The sequence below is a fragment of the Mus pahari genome, chromosome 2 (assembly GCF_900095145.1).
Source record: "Mus pahari chromosome 2, PAHARI_EIJ_v1.1, whole genome shotgun sequence".
Lineage (NCBI taxonomy): Eukaryota > Metazoa > Chordata > Mammalia > Rodentia > Muridae > Mus > Mus pahari.
This window is the reverse complement of record NC_034591.1, coordinates 59,618,688-59,643,197: the sequence shown is the minus strand read 5'-3', so window position 1 is coordinate 59,643,197 and position 24,510 is coordinate 59,618,688. Positions and strand designations below refer to the sequence as shown.

General features: G+C 45.6%; 1 protein-coding gene across 1 annotated transcript in view; it reads right to left on the bottom strand.

The window, feature by feature from the left end:
* Window positions 1-1,380: 1,380 nt before the first annotated feature.
* Window positions 1,381-24,510, bottom strand: part of Tmem178b (transmembrane protein 178B) — a 366,258-nt gene continuing 343,128 nt past the window's right edge. The window contains exon 4 of the mRNA XM_021190870.2: window positions 1,381-4,154. Within this exon, the coding sequence (XP_021046529.1) occupies window positions 3,904-4,154 (251 nt within the window). The 3' untranslated portion in view covers window positions 1,381-3,903. The remainder of the gene's footprint in view (window positions 4,155-24,510) is intronic.

Sequence of the window (24,510 nt, the reverse complement as noted above, 5' to 3'; positions counted from 1 at the left end):
AGTACGGTGTCAGGGCCCAGGCTACCACTGAAGGGCCTGAAGCCAATAAAGACATATCTGGCTCTGGGGGAATCTCTCTAATTATGCTTTCATGATCCCTAGAAGTGAGAAAGGAGGCTGCTGAAAGGCTGTCCGGTGACTAAAGCTAGAACAGATTTTTTTTTTCTTATGCTCGTGATAAACACAGCTCCTTGTGAGACCTCAGGCCATGGCAAACAAGGAGAGAGGTGCTTGAAGTATCTTGCCTCCCTAAGACGTTAACTGTCACAAATGGATCATAAGGAAAGCCACGGGGAGACGGAAAGTAGGAAAAGAGCCATAATTCCCCAATGCGAACAGGAAATTGTATTTTGCCCTAGTTAGACCCCAACTTCCCCCAAACCTCCAATCTAGGAGAGAGAAGAGAAATGACTGTTGAAAGTGGCCTCATGCTGCTGGTTTGCACAGAGCCCACGGCCTGTGCAACTGTACTCCGTGAATACACACAGCTATTGGAACTTGACCTGGATAGGAACCAGGCTCCCCTCGCAAGGTTGGATGGAGTCTATGGTTTGGAGTTAGTAGAGTCTGACCTAGAGAGTGTCACATACCAAGACAGGTCTCTTCTTTCTCTATGCAGTCCTTAGCTGCCTCACAGCCAGAAAGCTCCAGAAACTGCATCAGAGGGGCTTGTTTTAACCAGTGGTCAATCCCCTGTGGTAGAGGAGTCAGATCACCTGGACGGAGATTGCTGCTATCCCTGTGGAGACTCCCATCCTGATTAGGTGCCTCAGCTTGTTTTGTTGCTAAGAAGGACCAGAATCCCACATCTGTATCTGTCCCTGTCCCTAATTAGTGAGGGAGTTGCTCTAAGGTCCTGTTCTGCTGATGCTGAGTCGGTGAGCTGAGCCCAGAGAGTCTATCTCCTTCCTGGGGGGTCCATGGAATGTTTCAGGAATAAACACAAGTGTGTTTCAAAGGAAGCCAGTGAGTGTCATGAAAAGTTTTATCACGGTGTTGGGCAATTGAATAGAGCAGATGATCTGTTTATGATTGAGTATGGATTTTTAAAAATAAAGCATAAATGAACAAGTATATTCAAGCAAGTTTACTCAAGAAAAGTTTAAATAGCTAATAACAAAATGTCCCATTTGGCTTAGCTTCCCCCATCTTTTTGCAACTGGAAAACAGCTGGAATTAGCATTCAGTCACAGAAAAGTGCCCCAAGTGGGTGTTCATGGATATATACCTACCTGCTTATCCCTGCTCAGCTCAAGATAACCCACAGAGAAAACAAAAGACCTCTCAATCCAAGAGTCCTTCTTTCACCTTAAGAGAAAAATCTAGCTTTTCAAAGAAAAAGAAAATTGTCAATTTAAACAAAACTGAGGTTTTCTTGAAAATGACTTCCCTTATCATAGAATATGCCCTTTGTCTCTAAAATGATCCTTAGAAATCTCAGTGGGGGAGGTCTCTGTGAGGGGGAACCAGAATGGGGAATAGCATTCAATGTAAATAAATAAATTAATTTAAAAACTCTCAATTGGACGCCAGCAGCATTTCCTGATACCAGCTTGCCCCTGTTCACCTGGTATGCCTGCACTCCGGGTGCTCACATACAAGGTCTGCTGTAGAATCTGACCAGGGCCCTTAGGAGGGGGTCTTGAGAAATGCAACCACACCTGTATATACAATGACACCACACACACACACACACACACACACACACACACACACACATCACAGAGTGCACCAGAGCGACACACACTGAGACCCACATTGAAATCTATCAGATATTTCACCTGATGGGAGTTACACACACACACACACACACACACACACACACACACACACACTCACAGAGGGGGGATATCAAAAGAGCAGATGAGAAGAACAGGACCTACAGCCTGGTAGATGGAGGGAGGGGAGGGAAGCTGTTAGTAGGTGCAGAGTCTGGTAGGAGAAGAGATGGGAAGCAGGGAGCTGCGACAGACAGAGCACGTGGGGGAGAAAGGCTGCTGAGTGGTTGGCAGAGTCTCCAAAGCAGATCTGTTCTGCAGCTGCTGAGCTCCCCTTCTGCATGGCTGACCATGGCTGTGCCAGCTCAGGATTCTCTCCTTGCCTCCCCAGGGACACTTGGCACCAGCAGGGTTCCCAAGGTAACCATGAGCTGTTCCTGCCCTGTGGCATTCACAGCTCTGGCTGACTTCTTCACTCGCCAGCACCCAGGTGAGCCTGAGATACCTGGACGGCCTTGTCAGTTTGGATGGCACCTCAGAGTGGGTGCTAGCCTCTAAGATAGATAGCTATTTTGGGATTCATGGCCTTGAAGATCAAGAGGAAAGGGACGAGAATGGAAAGAGTCAAGAGTTCTCCGTTAATTTACATAGTATCATACAAACTTGAGCCCATGGGACATGGAGGTGCTCTCTCTGCATGTGACTCATTTCCTTTCCTCTGTACAGGGCTCGCCCCTAGAAAAGGAGCAGACGTCCAGTGACAAAGGACAGCCCCCACAGTGGGGAGTGAAGGTCTTGTTTGGTATACGTACTCGCACATCAGCAACCAGAAGCAACATTCCTTTTCTCTCCTGAACTGTATGTCTCCCCCTCTTCTCTTATGACTTTTGTGCCCAGTTGTGTCTTGAACTTCCAAAATTAGTGGACTAAATCTTGCAGAGTTCCAGAACCATACTGTGAGGTACCACAGGGTTCTCTGGCCCAGTAGCTTTGTTCTTGGTTTGCCCTCTGGGAATTTCAGCTGTACCAAAAATAATTGAAAAAAAAAATGCAACACAAATAATAAAGTCCCACACTCATGAAATATCCACCACGTGTGCATGCACACATGTGTGGACACACACACACACCAAACACACACACACACACACAAACACACACGCACACTCACTTTTGTCTCTCTCCAGGGATCTGCAGTGCTGCATTGGCACCCCTGAAGGCCTGCCCCTCAAGATAATTCCCAGTTCTTCGGGCCTCCATATGGGTCAAAAACAACAGTAGTGAGAGAGACAACAGAGTAATATGATAGTTCCATTCACAGAGTGGAAAAGAAAAAGGTAACCACCCAACACTATACACACGTGCACACATGTGTGTGTGCACCCCACCCACCCCCACACACGTACATACACACACACATCACAGCATTACTCAAAGGCTCCAATCTGCCCAGAGAGCACAGGCAGGGGAGGACAGGGTGGCCTCTTGTTTAACTGGGTGTAAGGCAGCTGGAAGGTAAGACTGGGTTTTCTGAGCATCCACTGGAATGTCCTTTAGTTGATGTGGATCTTGCCTCTCAGCATCTTCTCTCCCCTTCCCACCTCTAAAGCATCGTCCAAAGGTTTGGCCGCAAAGAGAAAACTTCCTTCTTGGTCTGTTTTCTCTTCCACTTGTGCTGTGTCGCTGGTGGGTTGGGAAGGCGCTCAGAACATGAAGAGCAGAGAAGTGGTTCTGAAAATGGCCTCAAAGATGTGGTTACATTCTATGAACTCAAGGGACTGAGTTTCCCCCATGATATGATGGCTGGGGTGGTGGTGGTGTCCTCTCCTGTTGGCCCAGAGTGTGGCACTTCCTTCTCTGAATCTGTGTCACTTCAGACCACTGCCTCTGTCCCTTCCAGGTCACCACCACATCCTTACAAGTGACAAGGATCAAGATGCCTGTGGTGGCTTTCACTCTGTCTTGAGGAAATCATGACGCCAAAGTCAAAAAATGGATGAGAGAGCCATAGGATGGGGACACTTTTCCCATCTTGGACATGAGGCAATACAAAGTCTGGTGAGATGCAGGTGCCTGAGCCAACTCAACTCTACCTTGGCACTGGCATCATCTTGATTGAGTTTCATTTTATATATGTATATTATATATATATTTATATATATATAGGTATGGGTTTGTATTTTTTTTAGCACACTGTCCCATTCTCTGGTCTGGATTTAGGGCAGTTGGTCCTCGGGACAGGTTGGACAGAAGGGGCCAAGGTACAGAAGAATCCCGAGATTAGTGTGAGGCCCAGGCCCCCCCATGCACAGAACATGGACCATCCATAGCCATGGCTGATGTCATCTGGGAGTCCATACAGGTAGCGTGGGTAACGTGATAGCTCAAAGTTGATCCCAGCCACACAGGTGCACAGTGAAATGATGCAGAAGGTTCCTGGAGACCAAGGGAGGAAACATGGGGCAGGGAAATGGAGAAGGGGAAGGGGAGGGGGAGGGGGAGGGGGAGGGGAGGGAGAGAGAAGAGAGAGGTTAGGGTGGTCGCATCACAACTTCTTAAGTGCGATAGATAAGGAGATTCAGGAAGAGTGGGCCCTCGTCAAGAGTAGCTCATGAGAAGAGGCCACTCTTAAAGGCTCATTGCTTCTGTTCTCTCCAACTATTACCCATCTTTGACAAATTCAGGGAGTCTCTTCTTTGATAAAAATGCCCCAAATGAGTATCTCATTAGAGACATATAGGGGAGAATGACCACAGGATATTTAATCCATTTTTATAGAATATTTAAAATGTAATCTTCTGTTGGAGACACAAAACATCCCACAAAACATCTCCTTTCTTTCACAGATGCATAACATCTTATGCAAACTTAAGCACTCTTTCTTCAGTCTGGTCACCAACAACTCTGGCCACCAAGAAGCACAACGCCTTCTCAGATTATTCTCTTGGTTGCCTGATGCTTGAACATCTTCTCCATTTTTCTATAAGGCAACATTTCGAAAAAAAAAATGTTCCTTGGAAAACAAGCCCTCTGAAATAACTCTTTATAATATAGGAGGTGGTGGGGTCAACACACCAGGGCCGACATGTGTTTTCACAACCTCGCTATCCACACAGGCATCAGGTAACTTATCTACCATGCTTCAATGAAAAATTTAACAAACCTATTTGATATTAGGATTATCTCTAAAATACCTTCCTCACTACATACATCCAAACACACCTACAACACGTGAGATATATTCCTCAACTTAACCTTCCACTAGAAATTCATTAGAAGAGTTGAAACAAGGTAAGATATATTACATTAATATGCCCTTTTTAAATCAATACCCATAGTTGGTGTAGCTAGAGTACATGCAAGAGCTTTTTCAGCATTTGCTTGCACATATGACTCATGTGACTCAAAGAAGCCCAGGGTCGATGGAAGAAGCAGGACAGCTAAGCTTTCTCACGGGGGGGGGGGAGGAAATGAGAGGTGATATGCTCTCCATTCTCCAAAATCTTTCTTTCTAACTTCTGGTTCCTTTACTATCATGCCCTATGCCTTCCAGAAGTTCCAGGTGAACAAGGGAAGGAATACAGAGAAAGGCAATAAAATTCCGAAGTTTGTGACTATTTAAATGGCCATGGTAGCTGCAGTCATACTTAACAACTAAGAAGAGTTGTATGACTAGTCAAAGTACAGAGAGCATCAGTGGATTGCTCTGCCACAGACAGGACATTGCGGGGTATCATCCCAGTGTAGACGGAAGAATCTAAGAGCCAGAATTCAGAGAGGACTGGAGCAGAAGCAACTTCTGGACATGATAGGACTCACAAACTGACACTGGTCATTTACACAGACCCAGCCAGGCAACATTCCAGCAGGAGAGGGAAAGGGCCTCACTGCTCCCCACACCTAACTGAGAAGCTAATGAGGAAGAGAGAGAGAGAGAGAGAGAGAGAGAGAGAGAGAGAGAGAGAGAGAGAGAGAGAGAGAGAGAGAGAGAGAGAGAGAGAGAGAGAGAGAGAGAGAGAGAGAGAGAGAGAGAGAGAGAGAGAGAGGCTGTTTTCTTTAAGGGTGTAGCCCCTGGCCCACTGACCAGCTGATAACTTACATCCATGAGTACATGGCAGTGAGAATTAAGACTTGCTGGTTTTGAGTGAGTGAGCAAGAAATAGAGAAGAAAGAGCACAAGTAAGTAAGCATGCAAGAACTTGGGAGTGGTTGAAAAGTGAGGGGGCAGGACTCGAAGGAAAGACAGGGAGAAGTCGGGGTGAGTACAATCAAAATACATTCTATGAAACTGTCAAAGAATGACTATGACTAAACGTCTTGTAATTTTAAACGTGCTGTGCGCGCCCCAAGTTGTCACACGCTTTCTTTCATTCATTCTTTCCTTTTTTTTAAATTAAGTTATTTACTTTCCACCCCAATCACAGCTTCCCCCTCCCTCCCAGCACTTCCCTTTTACCTCCCTCTCCCCTCCCCCTCTCCTCCCCTTCTCCTCAGAAAAGGGGAGACCTCCCATGGATATCAACCAGCCTTGGCATACCAGGTTGCAATAAGATTTAAACACATCTTCTCCCATTGAGGCGAAGACAAGGCAGCCCAGGTAGGGGATCCAAAAGGAGGCGATGAAGACAAAGACGGCCCCTACCCCCACTTTAGGGAGTCTCCCATGAAGACCCAGCTGCACAACTGCTACCGATGTGCAGAGGGGCTAGGCGCATCTCATGCACACTCTCTGGTTGGCAGTTCAGTCTCTTTGAGCCCTATGGGCCCCCGTTAGTTGATTCTGTAGGTTGTTTTGATTTTTCCTTGACCCTTCTTGCTCCTTCAATCTTTTTTCCCCCTCTTCCACAGGGTTCCGCAAGTTCTACTTAATGTGTGGCTGTAGGTCTCTGCATCAGTTTCCATCAGTTACTGAGTGAACCCTCTATGATGACAGTTAATGCTGAGCTACTGTCCGCAAGTATAGCAAAAATATCACAAACAGTGTCAGGGGTGGGTTCCCTCCTATGGCATGTATCTCATGCTGGGCCAGTTTATTAGTTGGCCCTTTTCCTCACATTTTGCTCCATCTTCTACCCCTGTACGTCTTAGAAATAGGACAAATTGTGGGCCTGTGGTTTTGTAGCTGGGCTGGTATCCCAATCTCGCCATTGGAAGTCTTGCCTGGTTACAGGAGATGTTGGTTCAGGCTCCATACTCTCCATTGTTAGGAGTCTTAGCTAGGGTCACACTCAGATTCTTGGGAGTTCTCAGGGTTACCACTACACCTTCCCAATCAGTTGCCTCACCCAGTACTTTCTCCCACTGTCCTACCCTGGCCTCATCAGGGGTGGATAGAGTCAGTGGGGGTAGGGGTAGGGATGGTCCTTAATTCTTAAAATAGCTCTGTTACATAGATTGTATCTTTATTTCTCTTACTGACAAGGGTATTGAGGCTCTAACAGAATAAATCATGCGCCTGACATCACACAGCAGGTAGATGGGAAAGTCAGGCTACAATCTCAGGCAGCTAGGCTACAGATTATAGTCTTATTATGCTCTTACTTCTTTTGGGGGGAGTTTGTGTGTGGGGGTCACTGGATATTAACTTAGGGCTTTGTGCATACAAAACAAGTACTCTACCACTGAGCTATATCCCAAGCCTTCTTCTTCTTCTTCTTTTTTTTTTTTTTTTACTACTTGCTAAGTTTCCCAGACTGGACATGAACTTATTTTATAGCTCAATCAGGTCTTAATTCTGTAATACTTCTGTAATACTCCTGAGTAGCTAGGATTACATCTGTGTGCCAATGTTTCCAGCTCTATTGTGCTATTGAAGACTGGCATCAGGCAGCTGGCTCCTTCCTATCCACCCCCAATTGTCCACTAAAGTTCCAGCTGTGCTCTGCACTCTGCACTCTGCCTTGTTGATGCACGACACTGATAGAATAGATGATCTGTTTGTTGGTGGTTGGGAGAAAGGGTTCTACTGAAGGAGAAATAAAGTCAAAGTTCAGATCACAGAAGAAGAAATATAACCAGGCAGTGAAGATAAAATGTGTTCAATGTTATCCATAACCTTAGAATTGGAAATTCAAAGTACAGGGGCTGGAGAAATGGCCCAAAAGTTAAGACCACAGAGAATGCGAGTTAGGTTCTCATCATTCACATGGCGACTCACAACTACCTATAATTACAGTTTTGGGGATCCTAGCCCTCTAGGGTACAGCATTTATGTCCACATCCTCCAAATACACACACACACACACACACACACACACACACACACACACACACACAGAGGCATGCACACACACCATACACACACACCATGAACATACATAATAAAAATATAGGAGTCAATCTTTTTTAAAAATGGAAGAAAGTAAAAAAGAAAATTCAACGCACAGTGATAGAACAGTCTATCAAGTTAGCAAAGTTTTGTTTTCAATTTTTGGGATCTCTTTCTCTCTCCTTCCCTCCTCCCTTCTCCTCTTCCTCTTTCCCTCCCTCTGAAGTGTCAGCCCTCACCTTTGCCTTCATTTCAGGCAGCATCTTTCATTGACCTGGTGTGTGCTGAGCGTGCTAAGTTAGCTGGCCAGGGAGCCCCAGGTACCTGCCTTTCTCCCCCCTCCAGTGCTGCCCATTCAAGTGTGAGCACCACCCCTGGCTTTTGTACCTGGGTTCTGGGATAAAAGAATGCAGCCCTCATGTTTATGTAGTGAGCATTTTACTGACCAAGCTACCTCCTTGCCCTGTCTTGCTTTTGTTATTCTTTGTTTGTTTGTTTGGGGTTTTGTTTTATTTGTTTTTTTTTAAATCTATTTTAACTAATAAAGGTACTGAAAAAAAAAAAGAAAAAAGGAACCATCCTATAGCTCTATGGAAAATGAAGGCTGTTATTGTTTAACAGAAAATGATTGTTAAAAGATTCATACTTTTGATCTATTCATTTCTCACCAGGGAATGAAGGCCAAGGTCTGAAATTGTTTATGTGGCAAAGAGTGGCTGGGGAGGAGAGCCCCACATGAGCTCAAACATTCTGTGAATGCAGGGTTATAGGCACCCCATGGACTCCGATCTGTGCTCCCCCAAAGACTAGTGAGGAGAACAGAGGATTGACAGAGTAAGGAGGTGGCTAAAAGGAAACAAGGTCATTACAGCAGGTATGGGGGAGTCTAGGGAAGTGGGAGCAGAGCCAAGATGTCCTAATTAGTAGATTAATCAATGACTACTTCAAGAATGGTCAGGTGTGTAGGTGTGTGTGTGTGTGTGTGTTTCTTGTGATTTTTTTCTTTTTATCCTGTTTGTTTTCTAAATAGAGAGAAAGAGAGAGTGCGGAGCTGGTGGGTGGGAGGAGGATATGGGAGGAGTTAGGGAGAAACTGTGATCAGAACATAGTGCATGAGCTTTTTTCTTCAATAAAAAATTATTATGTGCAGAGAAAATGGGAAGTAAGGTATCAGGATGACTTGAATACAAGTGACATGACTAAAATACATGTGTATGTGTCACATCGTAAATATGTGTGCGAGTGTGTTTATGTGCTTATTAATGCTTATACCAATATTTGTATGCACGTGTATTTGCCGTTCACATATGTATATGTAGGCCAGGCTTCGAGTTAATACATTTGTGTCCATGGTAACAGCAACAGAACACATAAACCTCACTCATGAGAATAGTAGCCCCAGACCTGCTGAAGTCATGAAGCACCGTGGCTCACTGGTCCTAAGGTCCTAAGGACCAGGAGACCTCTGATGGCTCTCAAGATGATGAAGTCTTAATACAGACTTTCCAGATTAGAACTGCATGTTCATTAGCAGAGGAAAAAGAGATGTACCGTAACATAAATATCATACAATCTGAGTTCCAACAAATCAAAGCTGCCTGTTTATGTCTTAAGTACTACAGATAATCTTCTAGTTGCTGACCTGTAAGTTCATTAGTTAGTATGCAATTTGTAGAAGTTGTTAACATGTAGATTTGGGATATGTGCTGGTTTCAATGACAATCCTCTTCCCGCTTACCCTCTGGTGTTTGTATGCTTGGTATGTAGCTGGTGTCACTGTCTGGGTAGGTTTAGGAGGTGTGATCTCGCTGGATCGAATATGTCACTGGGGGTGGGCTTTAAGGTTTAAAAGCCACATGGCATTCCCAGGTCACTCTCTCTGCTTGTGTTCCCAATTTAAGACGTGAGCTCTCAGCTTAATGTTCCAGCTGTCATGCCTGCCTGCTGCCATGCTTCCCCACAGTGATGGTGATGGTCTCTTATCCCTCTCAGAACATAAGCCCAAATAAAGCCTCCCTCCTAGAAGTTGCCTCCGTCATGGTGCTTGATCAAGCAATAGGAAGGTAACTAAGGCAGGATAGAATGGGTTTTTGATAATATTATGCTCACATAGTACAGATACCTATGAAGGACCATCTGACAGTGGGGTTAAGTTCAAATCCGACCTGCCTTTGGGTCGTTCTGGACACTAGGAATCATGGATGGACCACAATAGAGAATCCTGAGATGGAGATGTAGACCAAGTCAGCATCTTCCGTACTGAATCTCTAGCGGTGTCAGAGATCACATAGGAGGACTTCATAAAAACTTTAGAAAACAGAGGTATTCGTCCTCAACAGCTTCACCGTCTTCTTCACTAAACAAATGTAGGACTTTGGGAGATAAGTTGTGGGAGGGGAAGATGCACACAGTGGTAGAAAGATTCTGGGACATACATGGGAGGCTTCAGAAATGAGTCTGTATTCTACTTACTCTAAAGGAAAAACAGAATAGTGGACCCCAGCCTCGGAGGCTGTGCGGTAGACTTTGTCCTGCTACTCCCTATGAGCACTTAGTGACAGGCAAGCAGAGAGGCAAGAAGGGCAACTGGGATCCCAATGGCAGTCGAGTATTGGTTATAGCAAAACAGTGAAGGACAAAGCCCCCACCCTCAATGCACCCTTCCCTTTGGGGTGGAGCTCACTCAGCACTGCTGATACCTAGTGCCTTCAAGTGTAGCCTGATGCATACAAACACAGACAGCAGCTGCAGGGGGTGGTGGTGGTGGTGGTGGTAGGGGTCTACATGGTTGCTAAGCAACATCAAGTCTGGGGAAAGGAGTGGCTTTGCCATGGTGGGTGGGGTGGGGGTAGTTGCTGGGCAGCAGGCTTCATTGAACCAGAACAGCCCAATCAACAACATTTGTTTATCTTTTGTTTGGACCAATCGCTGTACTAGATGTTGATGAGAGAAAAGGGAGGATAAGATATGACCCCTGCTCTAAAGGGCCTTTAATTAAAATGAAAGTAAAAAGCAACTTATGACGTAATGGAGCTATAAGCCATGCATGAATGAAAAACCAAGAGTAAAGCAAACAGCACCAGACAGGGGACTGAGGGACTTGGGCTTATTGTCATCAGTTCTGAGCCTATGGTTCCTTCTGAAAAATCAGAGAGCTGAAGCAGAGACTAAATGTTTCCTCTCTGGGGAACTCGGTGTAGCGGGATCCAGTGGATAGTAAACACCCAAAGGGGAGTGGGTAGAGCAGCTTCAATGTAGACAGTGCTGCTGGATGAGGAGTGTTTCCAGAGGGAAGCAGGGGGCCAAGCCTGGTCAGGAACGCTGGTCCCGGGGCTTCATGTCCGATAGCAGCATGCTCGATACCCAATCCACCTCTCGGTTGTAAGGCGTTTAGTGCTACCACCCAAGCCTGGTTTCCATGTTATATCAACTCCCATCATAAACTGCTGGCATTTTGACTTCTACTTCTGCCCTATATAAGAACCAATGAAAACTTAAAACTAGCCAAATTATGGTTCTATCCTGTTTAAAAACCGTCAACAGTGTCTAGCCATGCAACCTAAACTTCTCCTCTTCTCCATAAGGAGAATCCCGAGTGGATTCTGTTCACCTGCCAGAGTAAATGTCTTACCTTGACTACACAGCCCTACATTCGCGCTATGCTAAAAAGTGTGCCGTGGTTTTAAACTAGAGAAGCATGCTTCACAATTGGGCCTTTGCACGGAATCTCTTGCCCAAGATGGCCCTGAGTTTCTGGTTGTCAATTTATATGTCAGAGAGAGAGAGAGAGAGAGAGAGAGGGGAGGGGAGGGGAGGAGAGGGGAGAGGAGAGGAGAGGAGAGGCAAGGAGAGGCGAGGAGAGATTGATTGTCCCTGTCTGCTTATAAAGTAACACCTGTTCTAATGGTTTTCAAATAGTTTCATGTGTAGATGATTTTAATGCTGCCACTAGGAAAGAGGGGAGAAGCGTGGGATGCCCAGCCCTTTCTCCTCTGTTTGAGCAGAACAGCTCTGCTTTGATCTGTTTCCATGACAAATTTCACTGGGAGAAAGCATTCCAAGACGATCGCCATTTAAAGACCACCCACATGCTTTAGGTGTGTCGCTGCCTGGGCCATCCTTGGGATGGCAAAGTCCAATGGCTGCTCTATTAATGACAAGCCCATACGGTTGGCAGAAATGTCTCACAGTCTCAACCCTCCTGCCTGCCGGCCCTGCAAGAAGCCTCTGACTTCTCAACAGTCTCTAGGCAGCCAGCCATAGCCAGTCGGTCCCAGCGGGTAGGAATGAGAAATAAAACCTAATTAGCCTCTTGGTGCCAGGATTCTTGCTGCTCCGGGCTCAGAGTTCAGGAGTCCAGTTAGAGTCAGATATGGTGTGATTCCAAGAAGCTACGGGCTGAGAGTTTACACTAACGTGACCTGCTGGCTCGCAGGCGGTGCCAACCCGCAGACCCATACTGTCTGATGCCCCTATTTGTAAACTCTACCTGCAGGCAGGAAGCCACAGCCCAGGAGAGCAACTGGCGGTACATCTGAGTGCTGCCGTGGCTGACTCGCCCACAGCGCCTGCTTCCTCTCTTGTCTATCAAGTTCTTCCAGGAAGCACACAGCTAACACCATTTTGCAGCTACTCACCCTGTGCTGCATGCTCTTGTCTCTGAGCCCTGTCAATGCCTGGCTACCAAAAGGACAATCTAGTTCAGGATTCTAAAACTGTTGATCTAAATGATGCCTTTTAGTCCAATAAGGGCAAAGGAGGGTATGGGAAGGGGGTGGGTTGCCTGCATGTTTGTCTATGCAAGTATATGCAGTTCCCACAGCAGCCAGAAGAGGGCACAAGATCTCCCAGGACTGGAGCTACAGAAAGTTCTGAGCTGCCAAGTGGATGCTGGAGATCGAACATCAGTCCTCTGGAAGAGTTTCCTGCCCAAATTCCTAGCTCCTGTTCTTACTCCAAATCCGCCCCCCCCCCTCGCCTCCTTCCCATTACTACCATCTCCATGTAATGTTTCTGGTTTCCAAATACTAGAACTGGGCTTTCACTTCTCACTAGCTGACAGCCTCCTCCTGTTTAGCTACCTCTGGGTTTCCAAGCTACCCTGAAGCCAGATGTTCTTGTGTTTTCCTAGCTGTTTCCTTCAGTCTTCCCAGGTGTGTCTCAGCCTTCACTTGTTGTTTTTGACTTGCAGGTTCCCGCTTTCCCTCTTGGAGTACATCACACACTCTGGCAACAAACTGCTCTTCTCTGGCCAGAAATTGCCCTAATACATGACTGAGCTCTCCCATCCCAGGAACGTGGCATGTTCCTCTGGGCAAACAGAGAGCTCAGTGCTACTCCTACGCTATCATGTGCATATTTTCACCCAAAACAACTGCTGGAAATGGAATCCCTAAATTCGTATGTAAGTATATTTAAAGGTGGAGCCAAGGAAAGAGTAATTAGAGTCAAATGGGTGGTGTTCTCATGAGAAGAGGCTGGAGAGACGGCGCAGCACTTAAGAGCACCTGGTTACTCTTTCAGCAGACTGTCATTCAATGCCCAGCATCCACAAGGCAGCTCAGAACTTTCTGTAACTCCAGTCCCAGATCTGGTGCCCTCTTGTGGTTCCTGTGGGAACTGCATATACTTGGTGGACAGACATACAAAGCAGGCAAAATCCCCGTACACACAGATATGAAATATCTAAAAACAATTTTTAAAAACAAAGAGGAAAAGTAACTTGAATAATCACCCTTGCTGGCCTGATGATGTCTTCCACCCTGCTGTGGTGCAGAAAAGGGGGCCTCCCCAAAGGCTGGTGTCCCGGTTTTGGACTTGGCAGCCTCCAGAACCACAAGTCAAATAAGCACCCAGTTTGAGGAAGTTATACGTCTCACTTTACAGTGTACATACATCCTGAGAAATGCATCATTATACAATAGTACCTGCAAGAATACCACGAAAGTGTATGGGAATAGGAGAAAGGGATTTCGCAGTTTCATTCTGATCTTTTAGCATCAGTGTCATGCACCTGGGCTATTGCTGACTACAAAATCAATATGAAGCTGTATTAGTTAACTTTCCTCATTGCTATAGCAGAATGTCTGGCAAAAACCACCGAAGGAAGGAAGGGTTTACTTGGGCTTATAGTTTTGACATCCAGTTCCTCATAGCAGGGTAGGCATGGTAGAAGGTGTATAAGGCAGCTAGGCATACTGAATTCTTAGTCAGGAACAGGGAGGGAGAGAGAGCTGCTGGGGTCCATCTGGCTTTCTTTTAATCTAGTCAAGAACCCCAGTTCAGGGGCTGGCGAGATGGATCAGTGGGTAAGAGCACTGACTGCTCTCCCAAAGATCCTGAGTTCAAATCCCAGCGAACACATGGTGGCTCACAACCACCTGTAATGAGATCTGATGCCCTCTTCTGGTGCATCTGAAGACAGCTACAGTGTACTTACATATAATAATAGATAAATCTTAAAAAGAAGAAGAAGAAGAAGAAGAAAAGAAGAAGAAGAAGAAGAAGAAGAAAAGAAGAAGAAGAAGAAGAAGAAGAAGAAGAAGAAGAAGAAGAAGAAGAACCCCAGTTCATAGAAAAATGGAGCCAACATTTCCAGTGTGGCCAAGCGTCCCAGATGTTCTAGGAGTTATAGGAGGGAGCATCTGGGATATGAGACTTTCCGTACTAGCACAGGGACGCCCTAAGCACACAGACTAACCACACTTTCTACTGACATTTCCAGGGTAGTGCTATCTACTCTGGAGGCAAGAGGCAGACCACAGTGATTGCATCGTGGAAGTACTGACTATATAAGTCAGGTTGTCATGCCTCAGTCAGGACAACACGGAAACACAGATCTGTGGAATGTGTTGCCAATGTTAAGAAATGCCTATCTGGGACCACAATGTTTGGGAACAGCTAACTCTTTTGTTGCCCTGAAATGTTAGCCAGCAGCCCGATAATACTTCCATCTCATACCAGTACCGTGGGATGAGGCCATGGTTAGTGAGCCTGATATAGCATTTTTCAAGCTGGTACACACAACCATAGTATTAACTCCTCATTTGGGCCACTTCTGAGCATTAAGTGTAGGTGCATAAGGCCAACAAGATGGTGTCGCCTCTGTGATAGCTGCTGTGTTAGCTTACAGAGCAAGGGGAGGGGATCACATGTGGTTCCACACCCCTTAAGGATGCTCAGTAAAGCCATGGCAGTAATGCCACAGCAATGGACCCTGTGGAGAAATAGCATCAAAATTTAGGCCTCGGGCTAGGCAACAGGAATGCTCTTACTAATTCAAGAAGCCATCTCCTAGGAAACCAAGGCCCATTCGAGGTTTCTAACAAGAATCCAGATCAGTTACATATTGTGTACACAGGCATTTTCCCAAATATCTATTTCTTATGTGACCAAGATGTGCCCAAAACCTTGCTGGCACGTAATTTCTCCAGCTTTCTAGAGCTAGAGATCCATCTGTGTGACATTTTTCTGCTCCCAGGAATGAGGGATGACGTCTTTGTGTCCCCAGCCCTGGCCTGTTTCCCCTGTTCCTGTGAGGGAGAAGGCCTCTGTTGCTGCAGAAATGCCCTTGTAGGCATGCATGATGGGGTGCCTGAGAGGCAGCCTCTTCCCCCAAGATCACCCCCTCAGTCCCCATTTGATCTTTAAAACTTTAGAGGTGCAAATCAGCAAACGGGGTGGGGTGGGGGGAGAGATCCCCCCTCCAGCCTGAAGCATTCATCCCGGGAAGCTGAGGTACACCAGCTCCTTCCTTGCCTGAGATTAAACGCCCAGCAGCACTCAGCTCCCAAGAACACTTTATAGCTATGCTCAGACCTGCAAGGAATATAAATGACGGTTGAATGATACACCATTGCATCACCAGCCATCAGCAGGCAGGTCACAGGGTTTTACATCAAAGGTACCTTTGGGGCTTGCTGGGATGAGGCAAGAGATGTTGGATGTGTTCGGGAAGGGAGCATGCGTGGGGCAAGGAGAGGAGATCTGCACTGCCTCTCCTGCAAGCTGTGAAAGCCGTCCAGGCTGAGACACTGCCAGAAGCAGAACCCAGAGATACCCAGGACAGGAGGATGTCTCTTTTGATTCCCGAGGCTATAGCTTTATATTACAAGACTGCTCTATATCCCAGCATGTTTATGCTACAGTAATGCAGCATTCCAAGTCAAGCAGCTATAATAACTGGGTCATTCACAGACTGGCATCAATTCTAGAGAGAAGAGAGTTGGCCATTTTATTTATTTATTTATTTATTTATTTATTTATTTATTTATTTATTTGGTTGTTGTTTGAGACAGGGTTTCTCTGTGTAGCCCTGGCTGTCCTAGAACTCACTTTGTAGACCAGGCTTTCCGCGAACTCAGAAATCCGCCTGCCTCTGCCTCCCAAGTGCTGGGATTAAAGGCTTGTGCCACCACTACCTGACTATTTTAAAATTTTTATTTGCTGTATATACATTTTCCACTGCATGTATGCATGTATATATACCATGTGTGCTGGGACTGGCAGAGCCCAAATTGGGGATCAGATTTTCTATAATTGAAATTATAGGTGCTTGTGAGCTGCCACATGGGTGCTGGGAACCGAACCTAGGTAATCTGCAGGGCGGTAAGCACTTTTAACTGCTAATCTGTTTCTCCAGGTCCCAGGGGGCCTTTTCAAAATCCATAAGTTGGACACCTGAGGGTACAACCAACCTCGGGTCAAGATGTTTGAAAAAAATATTTTCTTTGTATGACTGGCCCATCCAGACTGCCCTTCCACACACACACACACACACACACACACACACACACACACACACGTACCAAAAATGTCTGTTTCCAGACTTAATGGCCATCCCATAGCTAGAACAGACACAAAATGTACCCATTTGAAAGAATCACTGGTTGCGGTGCTGAGGTTCCTTGTACCCCACCCCCCCACCCCCTGCGCCCCACCTGTGCTGCCTGTGCTGTACCTGCCCAGATACATAGATGCTGCTACAAACTTGCTGGCACTGGTGACACTTACACTAACTCCAGAGCCTTTAAGCACTTGAGAAAGCATCTAGCGGGGTGGTCAGAGATAGAGGGGTGAGCTGAGCATTTCCTTACAGGGAGAAATGGCCAAGGCCGAAGGGTCATTGTCAGGATTCAGACCTTCCCATCTGCTACCCAGTTAACACAGAGTCCCTGAAGTTACATCTGCAGCGGCTTTTCCTCCCGGGCACCTTACACAAGATAACCCTCTGCTCTGCTGAACTCCCAAGGCTTCCACCGTCTCAAACAGGCAACTCAACAACCACCTAGAAGCTGCCTCTGGGTTTAGTTTGTGTCCAGCTGGATTAAGTTTCCCATGGGCCAGGTAGTGAAGGTGTGTCCTGGGTTATACTCAAGGGGGTTTCAACCCATAGAATTTTCATTTCATATATTTCTCTATTTTACTTATTTCATATAGAGCTTGAAACTTAAGAGGAAAATGACATGGGCATTTACCTGATCCACCTAGTCTCTGGGATGCCTCTTAAATTATGATTTTATTGCAGAGATGTTTGTGAATCTCAGTCAGTCAGAGTCTCTCTCTCTCTCTCTCTCTCTCTCTCTCTCTCTCTCTCTCTCTCTCTCTGTGTGTGTGTGTGTGTGTGTGTGCTGTGCATGCAGGAACTCACACACCCATGCCTGAACTATACCTACTTGTGATTCAATTGGTACCTTGGGTTTCAGGAAGCATTTTTTTAGTTTTTCAGACATTCTGCATCAGAATAATACCTTCTCCGCAGGATTATTTTGAAGAGCGATAATAATACATGTGAAAAAGCTTAGAGAAGTTAAAATTGCTTTCTATATGTAAGGTATAATATTAGAAATGGAAAGCCTTTAGTGAGGCAGAAGGAAAATGGTTCTTGAGGACAGGCAAGAACTGGAGCGGCTGTTTCCATCTGTCAGCAAGTTCATTCTCTTGTGGCCTCAGCCCAGGGTAACTGCCAACCCGGAGCCACTACTCTCAACAGAAACCAGGGGAATGATACTCAGGGTGCTAGATTCTGTGCTTATTTCCAAATCAGGGACCCTAAACTCCACAGACTTTCTGGGAAACAAATTTGTCTTTGAACCCCTAGAGGTCACCATCTCTTGTGGGGTCACTGTCAACACTGGGTACCTGAAGTGTGCCTTATCAGTGGGCTCCGCCAGGGATACAGAAAGGAATCAGCCTTAAGAGAAACATTGAGAGGAGTTACAGTTTGGTTCAGGGACCTTTTCAAAATTTTACTTTGAGCTCATTTTTCTCAATTATAAAGTGACTGAGAGAAAACTTAAAATGAATTTAGGGATTTATATACTATTTGAATAGATGTCCCAAGTCCCCTTGCTTGATGCCCCTGCTCCTCCCAACTACTTATCTACAGTGATAGGCTTCAGATATTCTAATTTCTGTATTCTCTACAGAATTATCTTAACTCTTCAGCACCTTGGTTCAACCACTAAACAAGCTTTTACTAGCATTCAATGTTCATATCTAAATCTCTCTTCTCTCTCTCTCTCTCTCTCTCTCTCTCTCTCTCTCTCTCTGTGTGTGTGTGTGTATGTGTGTGTGTGTGTAAATGCACATACATATGCACATGCTCGTGGAGGCCATAAGTTGATGTAGGGTGTCTTCCTCAACCACATTCCATCTTTGTTTTTGACCCAGAGTCTCACTGAACCTATAGCTTGCAGATTCGCTAGACTGACTGGCCAGTAAGCTCCAGATACCCATGTGTCTCTGCTTCTCAGGGACTGTGGCCATAGATGTGTGCTACCACACCTGGTGTTCATGTGGTTGGTGGAGATGCAGACTCAGGTTCTCATGCAGGGTGGGCAAGAGGCATTTTATAGACTGAGCCAGATCTTCAAAACCCATGAAATCTTAACTAGAAAATAGCTTACACCGTAGGTGCCAAATTTAGCACGCTTCCCCTGACGAGTGTTTGTGCTGCTTCAAGGTTTTCAGGGTTACAAAGAGTGTTGGAGTAACCATGCAAGGTGAGGTGTGTAGAAATGCCGCCACAGAGAATCTGACCCTGGACTTCTGGAAGATCGAGGGAGCCTTGATGGTTACCTATACTTATTTATTCAATTATAACAATGGCTGAATTTCATAATTTTTAATAGCACATTCCCATTATTTTTTTTTTTTTATTTTGGCTAAAACACCACCAGTGCTCTTTCTCATGAGGAAGCCATACTATGGACTCAGTGACGAATTCAGGAACAGTCACTGAAGCCCAGCCTCAGTCACTATGAGTTCTGTATTTCTTGGAGTTATACACAAATGCATATCCATATGTATAAGTATATATTCAATGACTATATTAATATGTACATACTATATTGATCATTAATATGTTAATATATGCAGCGAATTAATTTCCTATTTATGAAGCAATTCTACGTGGAATTACATTACTTAGTCTGAAGGTCTCAAACACTTTTGACAAATATTTGATTTTGGCATTGAACCTCAAACTATTTGGCTACAGAAAGAGCTGAGAACAACCCATTCCGCTTTCTTCTGCCACACTCATTTGGGAACACAAGTGCTACAGACTAAGCAACCACTGGCCTGGCCTGCTCTGCCCCCCTGAGCTTGGATGTATCCTACACTGTGAAGGGAGATCTGGTATGAGCATTCACACAGAGTGGGAAGAAGAGTTCTGGAAAGGAAGTGAGCGAAGAGTGTAGCAACACATATTTTTCCATGTGAATCTTTGCAGCGTCTTATCCATCTGGGCCTTGGTTTTGAGCTGAGAATTAGTGGGATCCAACTGGCTTCTCAACCGAGCAGAGTGGCAGGCAGCTACAGCTGTGCGGAAAGGAATGTTCTCAAACTGTGATTCGTGAGCTTCCACGAGGAGAGCCACTTAGAGCATGCCATCTTCCTGCCTGCTTCTCTTTTCTCCTCATTCTCATAACAGTGGTCCATAAGGCTAACTGGGCATCTTGGGACAGAAGGCAATCCTACCTGAGTTTCTTAAGGGGAACAATGCTTGAAATGATAGCTTCCTACAGATCTTCTATGTCACTGTGACCTCCTACTTGCTCTGGTCCTTCAGCTGAAGTATCATCAAGACTCTTTGCAAAGAAAGCCACAATGTACCCCAGGGGAGCTGTCATGAAGCCAAGTATATGAAGCTGTATCACTCTATGTAAAGTCATGTTTGGTAGTCACATTGCTCTCCTGGTCCAGGAGTATGCTGGGTCAACCTGCACCAGCTTCCTGATAGGACTGCATCAGGAGCAAGGGTGTGGTTTAGTGGACTGAGTTCCGCACTAAGACTCAGCAAACCTGGGTGATGGCTCCAAGCCTTCCCATAAAACGAATGGTCACTTCACCTCTCTGGGTTATATTACCCTCAACCACAGGGAGGGGTAGGACCAGGTCTTAAGGACATTTCTACCTTAATGTCCCTATAACTCTAGGCACTGGGCTAAGGTGGGGCTATTCTCTGACTTGCTCTAGGTCTGGCTATCACTAATTCTGTCCAACATGAACTTCCTGGAGAGATAACCCTCTTTTCACCCTCTGGAATACCCAGACGAGATCAGTAGATGTCATTATTTGATATCAATGTGCGTAGGAGGCTCAGCTCCAAATTGCCTTGATTTGAAACATGGAGGGATAGAGCCCAGCTGTTTAAGTGTCTGGAAGAAATTGGTTCCTGAAAGAAAACTCTCTGGCTTTTGTCCTATCTGATCCAAGCCAAGGCCATGTTAATTAGTACAGGAAGAAGCTGGGGTGGTGGCTGGAGGATCAACCAAGTCTGCCACCTGGTTCGGTTTATGTTTCCATCTGCCCAGTACACACAAGTTGGCCTTGGCCTTTCTTTGGGAGGAAATCTATATCTAAGTGATTTTTTTTTTTTTTTACATCTTCACTGTTAGTTACTGAATACAAATACAACTGCTTATGGATAAAATGTTTATATATATGTATATTTATATAAAACATACATACATACATCCTACACACATATATTTGATAAGCATTATTTTATATAAATATTAAAAAGAAATATTAGCCTCTTAAATTCTCCAAGGAACTTTACGAGATTAGACGGGAAACTGAAGCACAGAGAGGTCCCATGAGGATCCAAACCGGTGGTGCTTTAGCCACGTGCTAAGCTGTCTGTCACCACAGCTACTTCGTGTTCATGTGCCCTGCCTGCTCAGACGGAGCGGAGAAACTCTTATCCCCCAAGAGTCCACAACCTCAGTGGTATCTGAATCACAATTGTCAACTAGCTGCTGAGAGCAGGAGAACAAGCCCCGTCTTTATCACCTGTGACCCGAAGAGATAGATCTAGGGAGCCCTTTAGACGTGGAGTCTAATTAATCACATATCTGTACTGGCTTCTTCACAGATCTAAGGAACCCATCACAACTGCCCTGAACATCTCTCTCTTCCTGAGTCAGGTGGAAAGATGACTCCCGGTGGGAGGAAGGGGGATGCTCGAAAGAAGAGAAACGTACAGAGGCTAAGAAAGAAACCGATTTAAAGGCAGGGCAGTTCAATCTTCATTGTAGCTTCTCAGCAAGCCAGAAACTAAATCCAGTGGGCAGTAGAAATGGGTGGCCAGTTGAGAACCCACAGAAGCCTCGAATGCCTCAGCACCCAGAGGGGACCCCTCCCTCAAACACGTTAGCTGGAAAGGGGCCTCTACCTGGCAAGCCTCCTTGTTCAGCTTCCCTCTCAAACCTCCGAGGGGTGACATTTATCCACTCCTCGGCATTGTCTATCCCTGTTCTGCCTTCAAACTGAGACGAGAGGAGAGGTGAGGTGGGCTGGGAGCTTGGAGCACCATACTAGCTGTGCTATGGAGAAAGCTGTGTCACTGTGGGCGACTGCAGCTAGACCTTGGCTGCAGCCGGGCCTCTCACTAAGACCTCTCCCAAGGCTTCCATTTTAGAATGATTCGTCCGAGCGGACATTTGTAGATACAAGAATCATCCAGAATTCTCGAGTCATAGTCAGGCCAGAAAATGAAAGAAAAAAAAAAAGCAAGCTTCCAAGGTGGTCTTGGATCGGTGGGGGAGACTTGTGTCTGCGCCCCATGACTTGACCGCCTCACAAGCTTGCCACTCGGGGAAGGCAGTCATCTCTTCTGTGGGGAGGCGAGCTTTGAAAAGACACGGACTTTTAGTCCAAATCCTCCTGAGGTGAGCAGAGACATTTCCTATTCCCGAGTCTTAAATGAGAAGGCCGAGGGGAGAGACCATCCCGGCAATGCTCTCAGCCATACTAAGTCGGGAGCCGTAAGAAGCCGCTCCCAGAGGCTTCTGGGAAATGTGATTTTCACGGAGCTTAACTGCTAATGTTAAAAGCGGAGCCACAGAGAGCATTTTAATTAATTACCTGTTATTTTTAAGTAAATTAGAACCAAGAGTGTGGTAACATCTCTGAGGAGGTACAGCCGGGTTCTGTCAGAGCGGCATGGGAAGGGCACAGCCTTGGCACTCCTTTCTTTCCGGGGTCCAACATGGGGGAGTGTGGGTTCAAATATCACAGACTCACACTTCAGCTTTATATAAAGCTCCTTAAGCACTATATTTTAAGAAGAAGGAATCTTTGCTTCATCCGCAACAGACGTTAGGTACACAGTGATATATCAAAACGGAAATGTACTAATAACACGGGAAATCCGACAGTGGGCTGAATAAAGACCCAGGCTCTTACTTCTGGAAGGTTGCTAGGTCCAGGCCGAAGAGCAGCTTCAACCCTAGAAGGATGTGTCTAGCTTAAGGGAGTGAGGATGGGCACAGTTCCTGGAGTCCACCTTCAACCTCAACACGGGCGCCCTTTGAGTCTCCCCCAATGTCTTTATAATCATCTCTGCTATGGCAAATTCTACCTGTCACTCTCGGCATGTGACAACCCACCTGCCCCCACAGTTTGCCCGGGTGTCCTGTAAGGACAGGGGCCAAGCACGTATGTTTTCAGTTGTGTCTGTGCGATAATGGCACAATGTCTAGCATACAAGTAGTCCCCAGTTAATAGTATTTGGACTGAAATCGGTTGTAAAATCAGAGAAATTATAGACACAGTAGTGCTCAATGATTTGAAAAAAAAATACTGTTAGAAGTAATGACTGACTTTTGTTTATATCATTTTTAACAGAAAGAACCCAAATAAAATCTACCTGAAACCACAGTGAGGCTTAAAATAAGGATGACTAAATGATAACTAGATCAGCCAGCAAAGGAGGGGTACCCTCCCAATTCATTGGCTTCACCCCAATGTGGTAGGAAATGACCAGAAAGCTATGCTCTCAAATACGTGCAGTGAGGCGAGCGCCTTCCAAGGTTCTGAGTTCAGGTGAAGAGTTTGAGAGATGCTGACCATATAACAAGCCTAAGGAAGGCACAGGACTTCAACATGCAGAGCAAGAAAGTCCAGGTGAGGTCATGCCAAGTGTGACACAGGACATGTAGCTAACGGTACACAGCACAAGATTGTTCCTGACAAGAACTCCAGTCTGGGGACACTGAATTTTATTCCACAAGCACAAGAAAGCCACAGGAATTTTTTTTTTCATCAAGAAATGCTATGTAATTAGCATATTTTAGGAAAGTAGTGTGTTTTAAGAGATGAATTCAGCGCAAAGTAGGGAAATGAGCACTTATGAAATTCTTGTTTGGGGGCTGGATGCTTTTGCAATATATTATCTCATTTCATCTCCACAATAATCCCAACAGGGTTGGAAGCGCTACCTCAGTTTTACAAACGAGAAACGCAGGCTCAGAGATTGGCAACCAACTTGGGGCGAGGGTAGAGATTTCTACCCAGAGCTAAATGACTCCCGAAATACTGCAGTTTCAGTAACAGCCCAGATGGAGCTCGAGGAGTGGAGGCAAATGAACACTGTGAGGAAAGCGATGGCAGATGTTGACAATTGATGGAAAGGTGAAGGTGAAAAGGAGCCAGGAAAAATGACAGAGGAACAGCCGGAGTCAAGGAGGAGTGGCTTTCCCTGGGGGGAAGGGACAGAATGGGAGGTCGAATATACTGGGAGGTGCCTAAGGTAAGCCAAGTGTTTTCATGTGTTTAAAAATCAAAGAGCACTGTGTAATCTGTGCAGAGAAAAGACAAGTCTACTTGAAAGCATGCCTGGGATTCTAGCAGGGAAGGAATGACGTGCACGAGGCCTGTGCTCAGGGGACTGTCTCATAGTCACCAGAGATACCCTCACGTGTGTGTGTGTGTGTGTGTGTGTGTACATGTGTATACGTGTCTGTACATGTGTGTGTACATGTGTGTGTACGTGTGTGTGTGCATGTGTGTGTACATGTGTGTACATGTGTGTGTGTGCGTGTGTGTGTGCATGCATGTACTGTATGTGTACTGTGTATGTGTGTTGTATGTGTGCTATATGTATATTATGTTTTTGTATATGTATTTTGTGTGTTGTCTGTGTACTATTTGTATTGTGTTTCTGTATATGTATTGTATTATATATATATATATATATATATATATATATATATATATATATAAGATTTATTTATT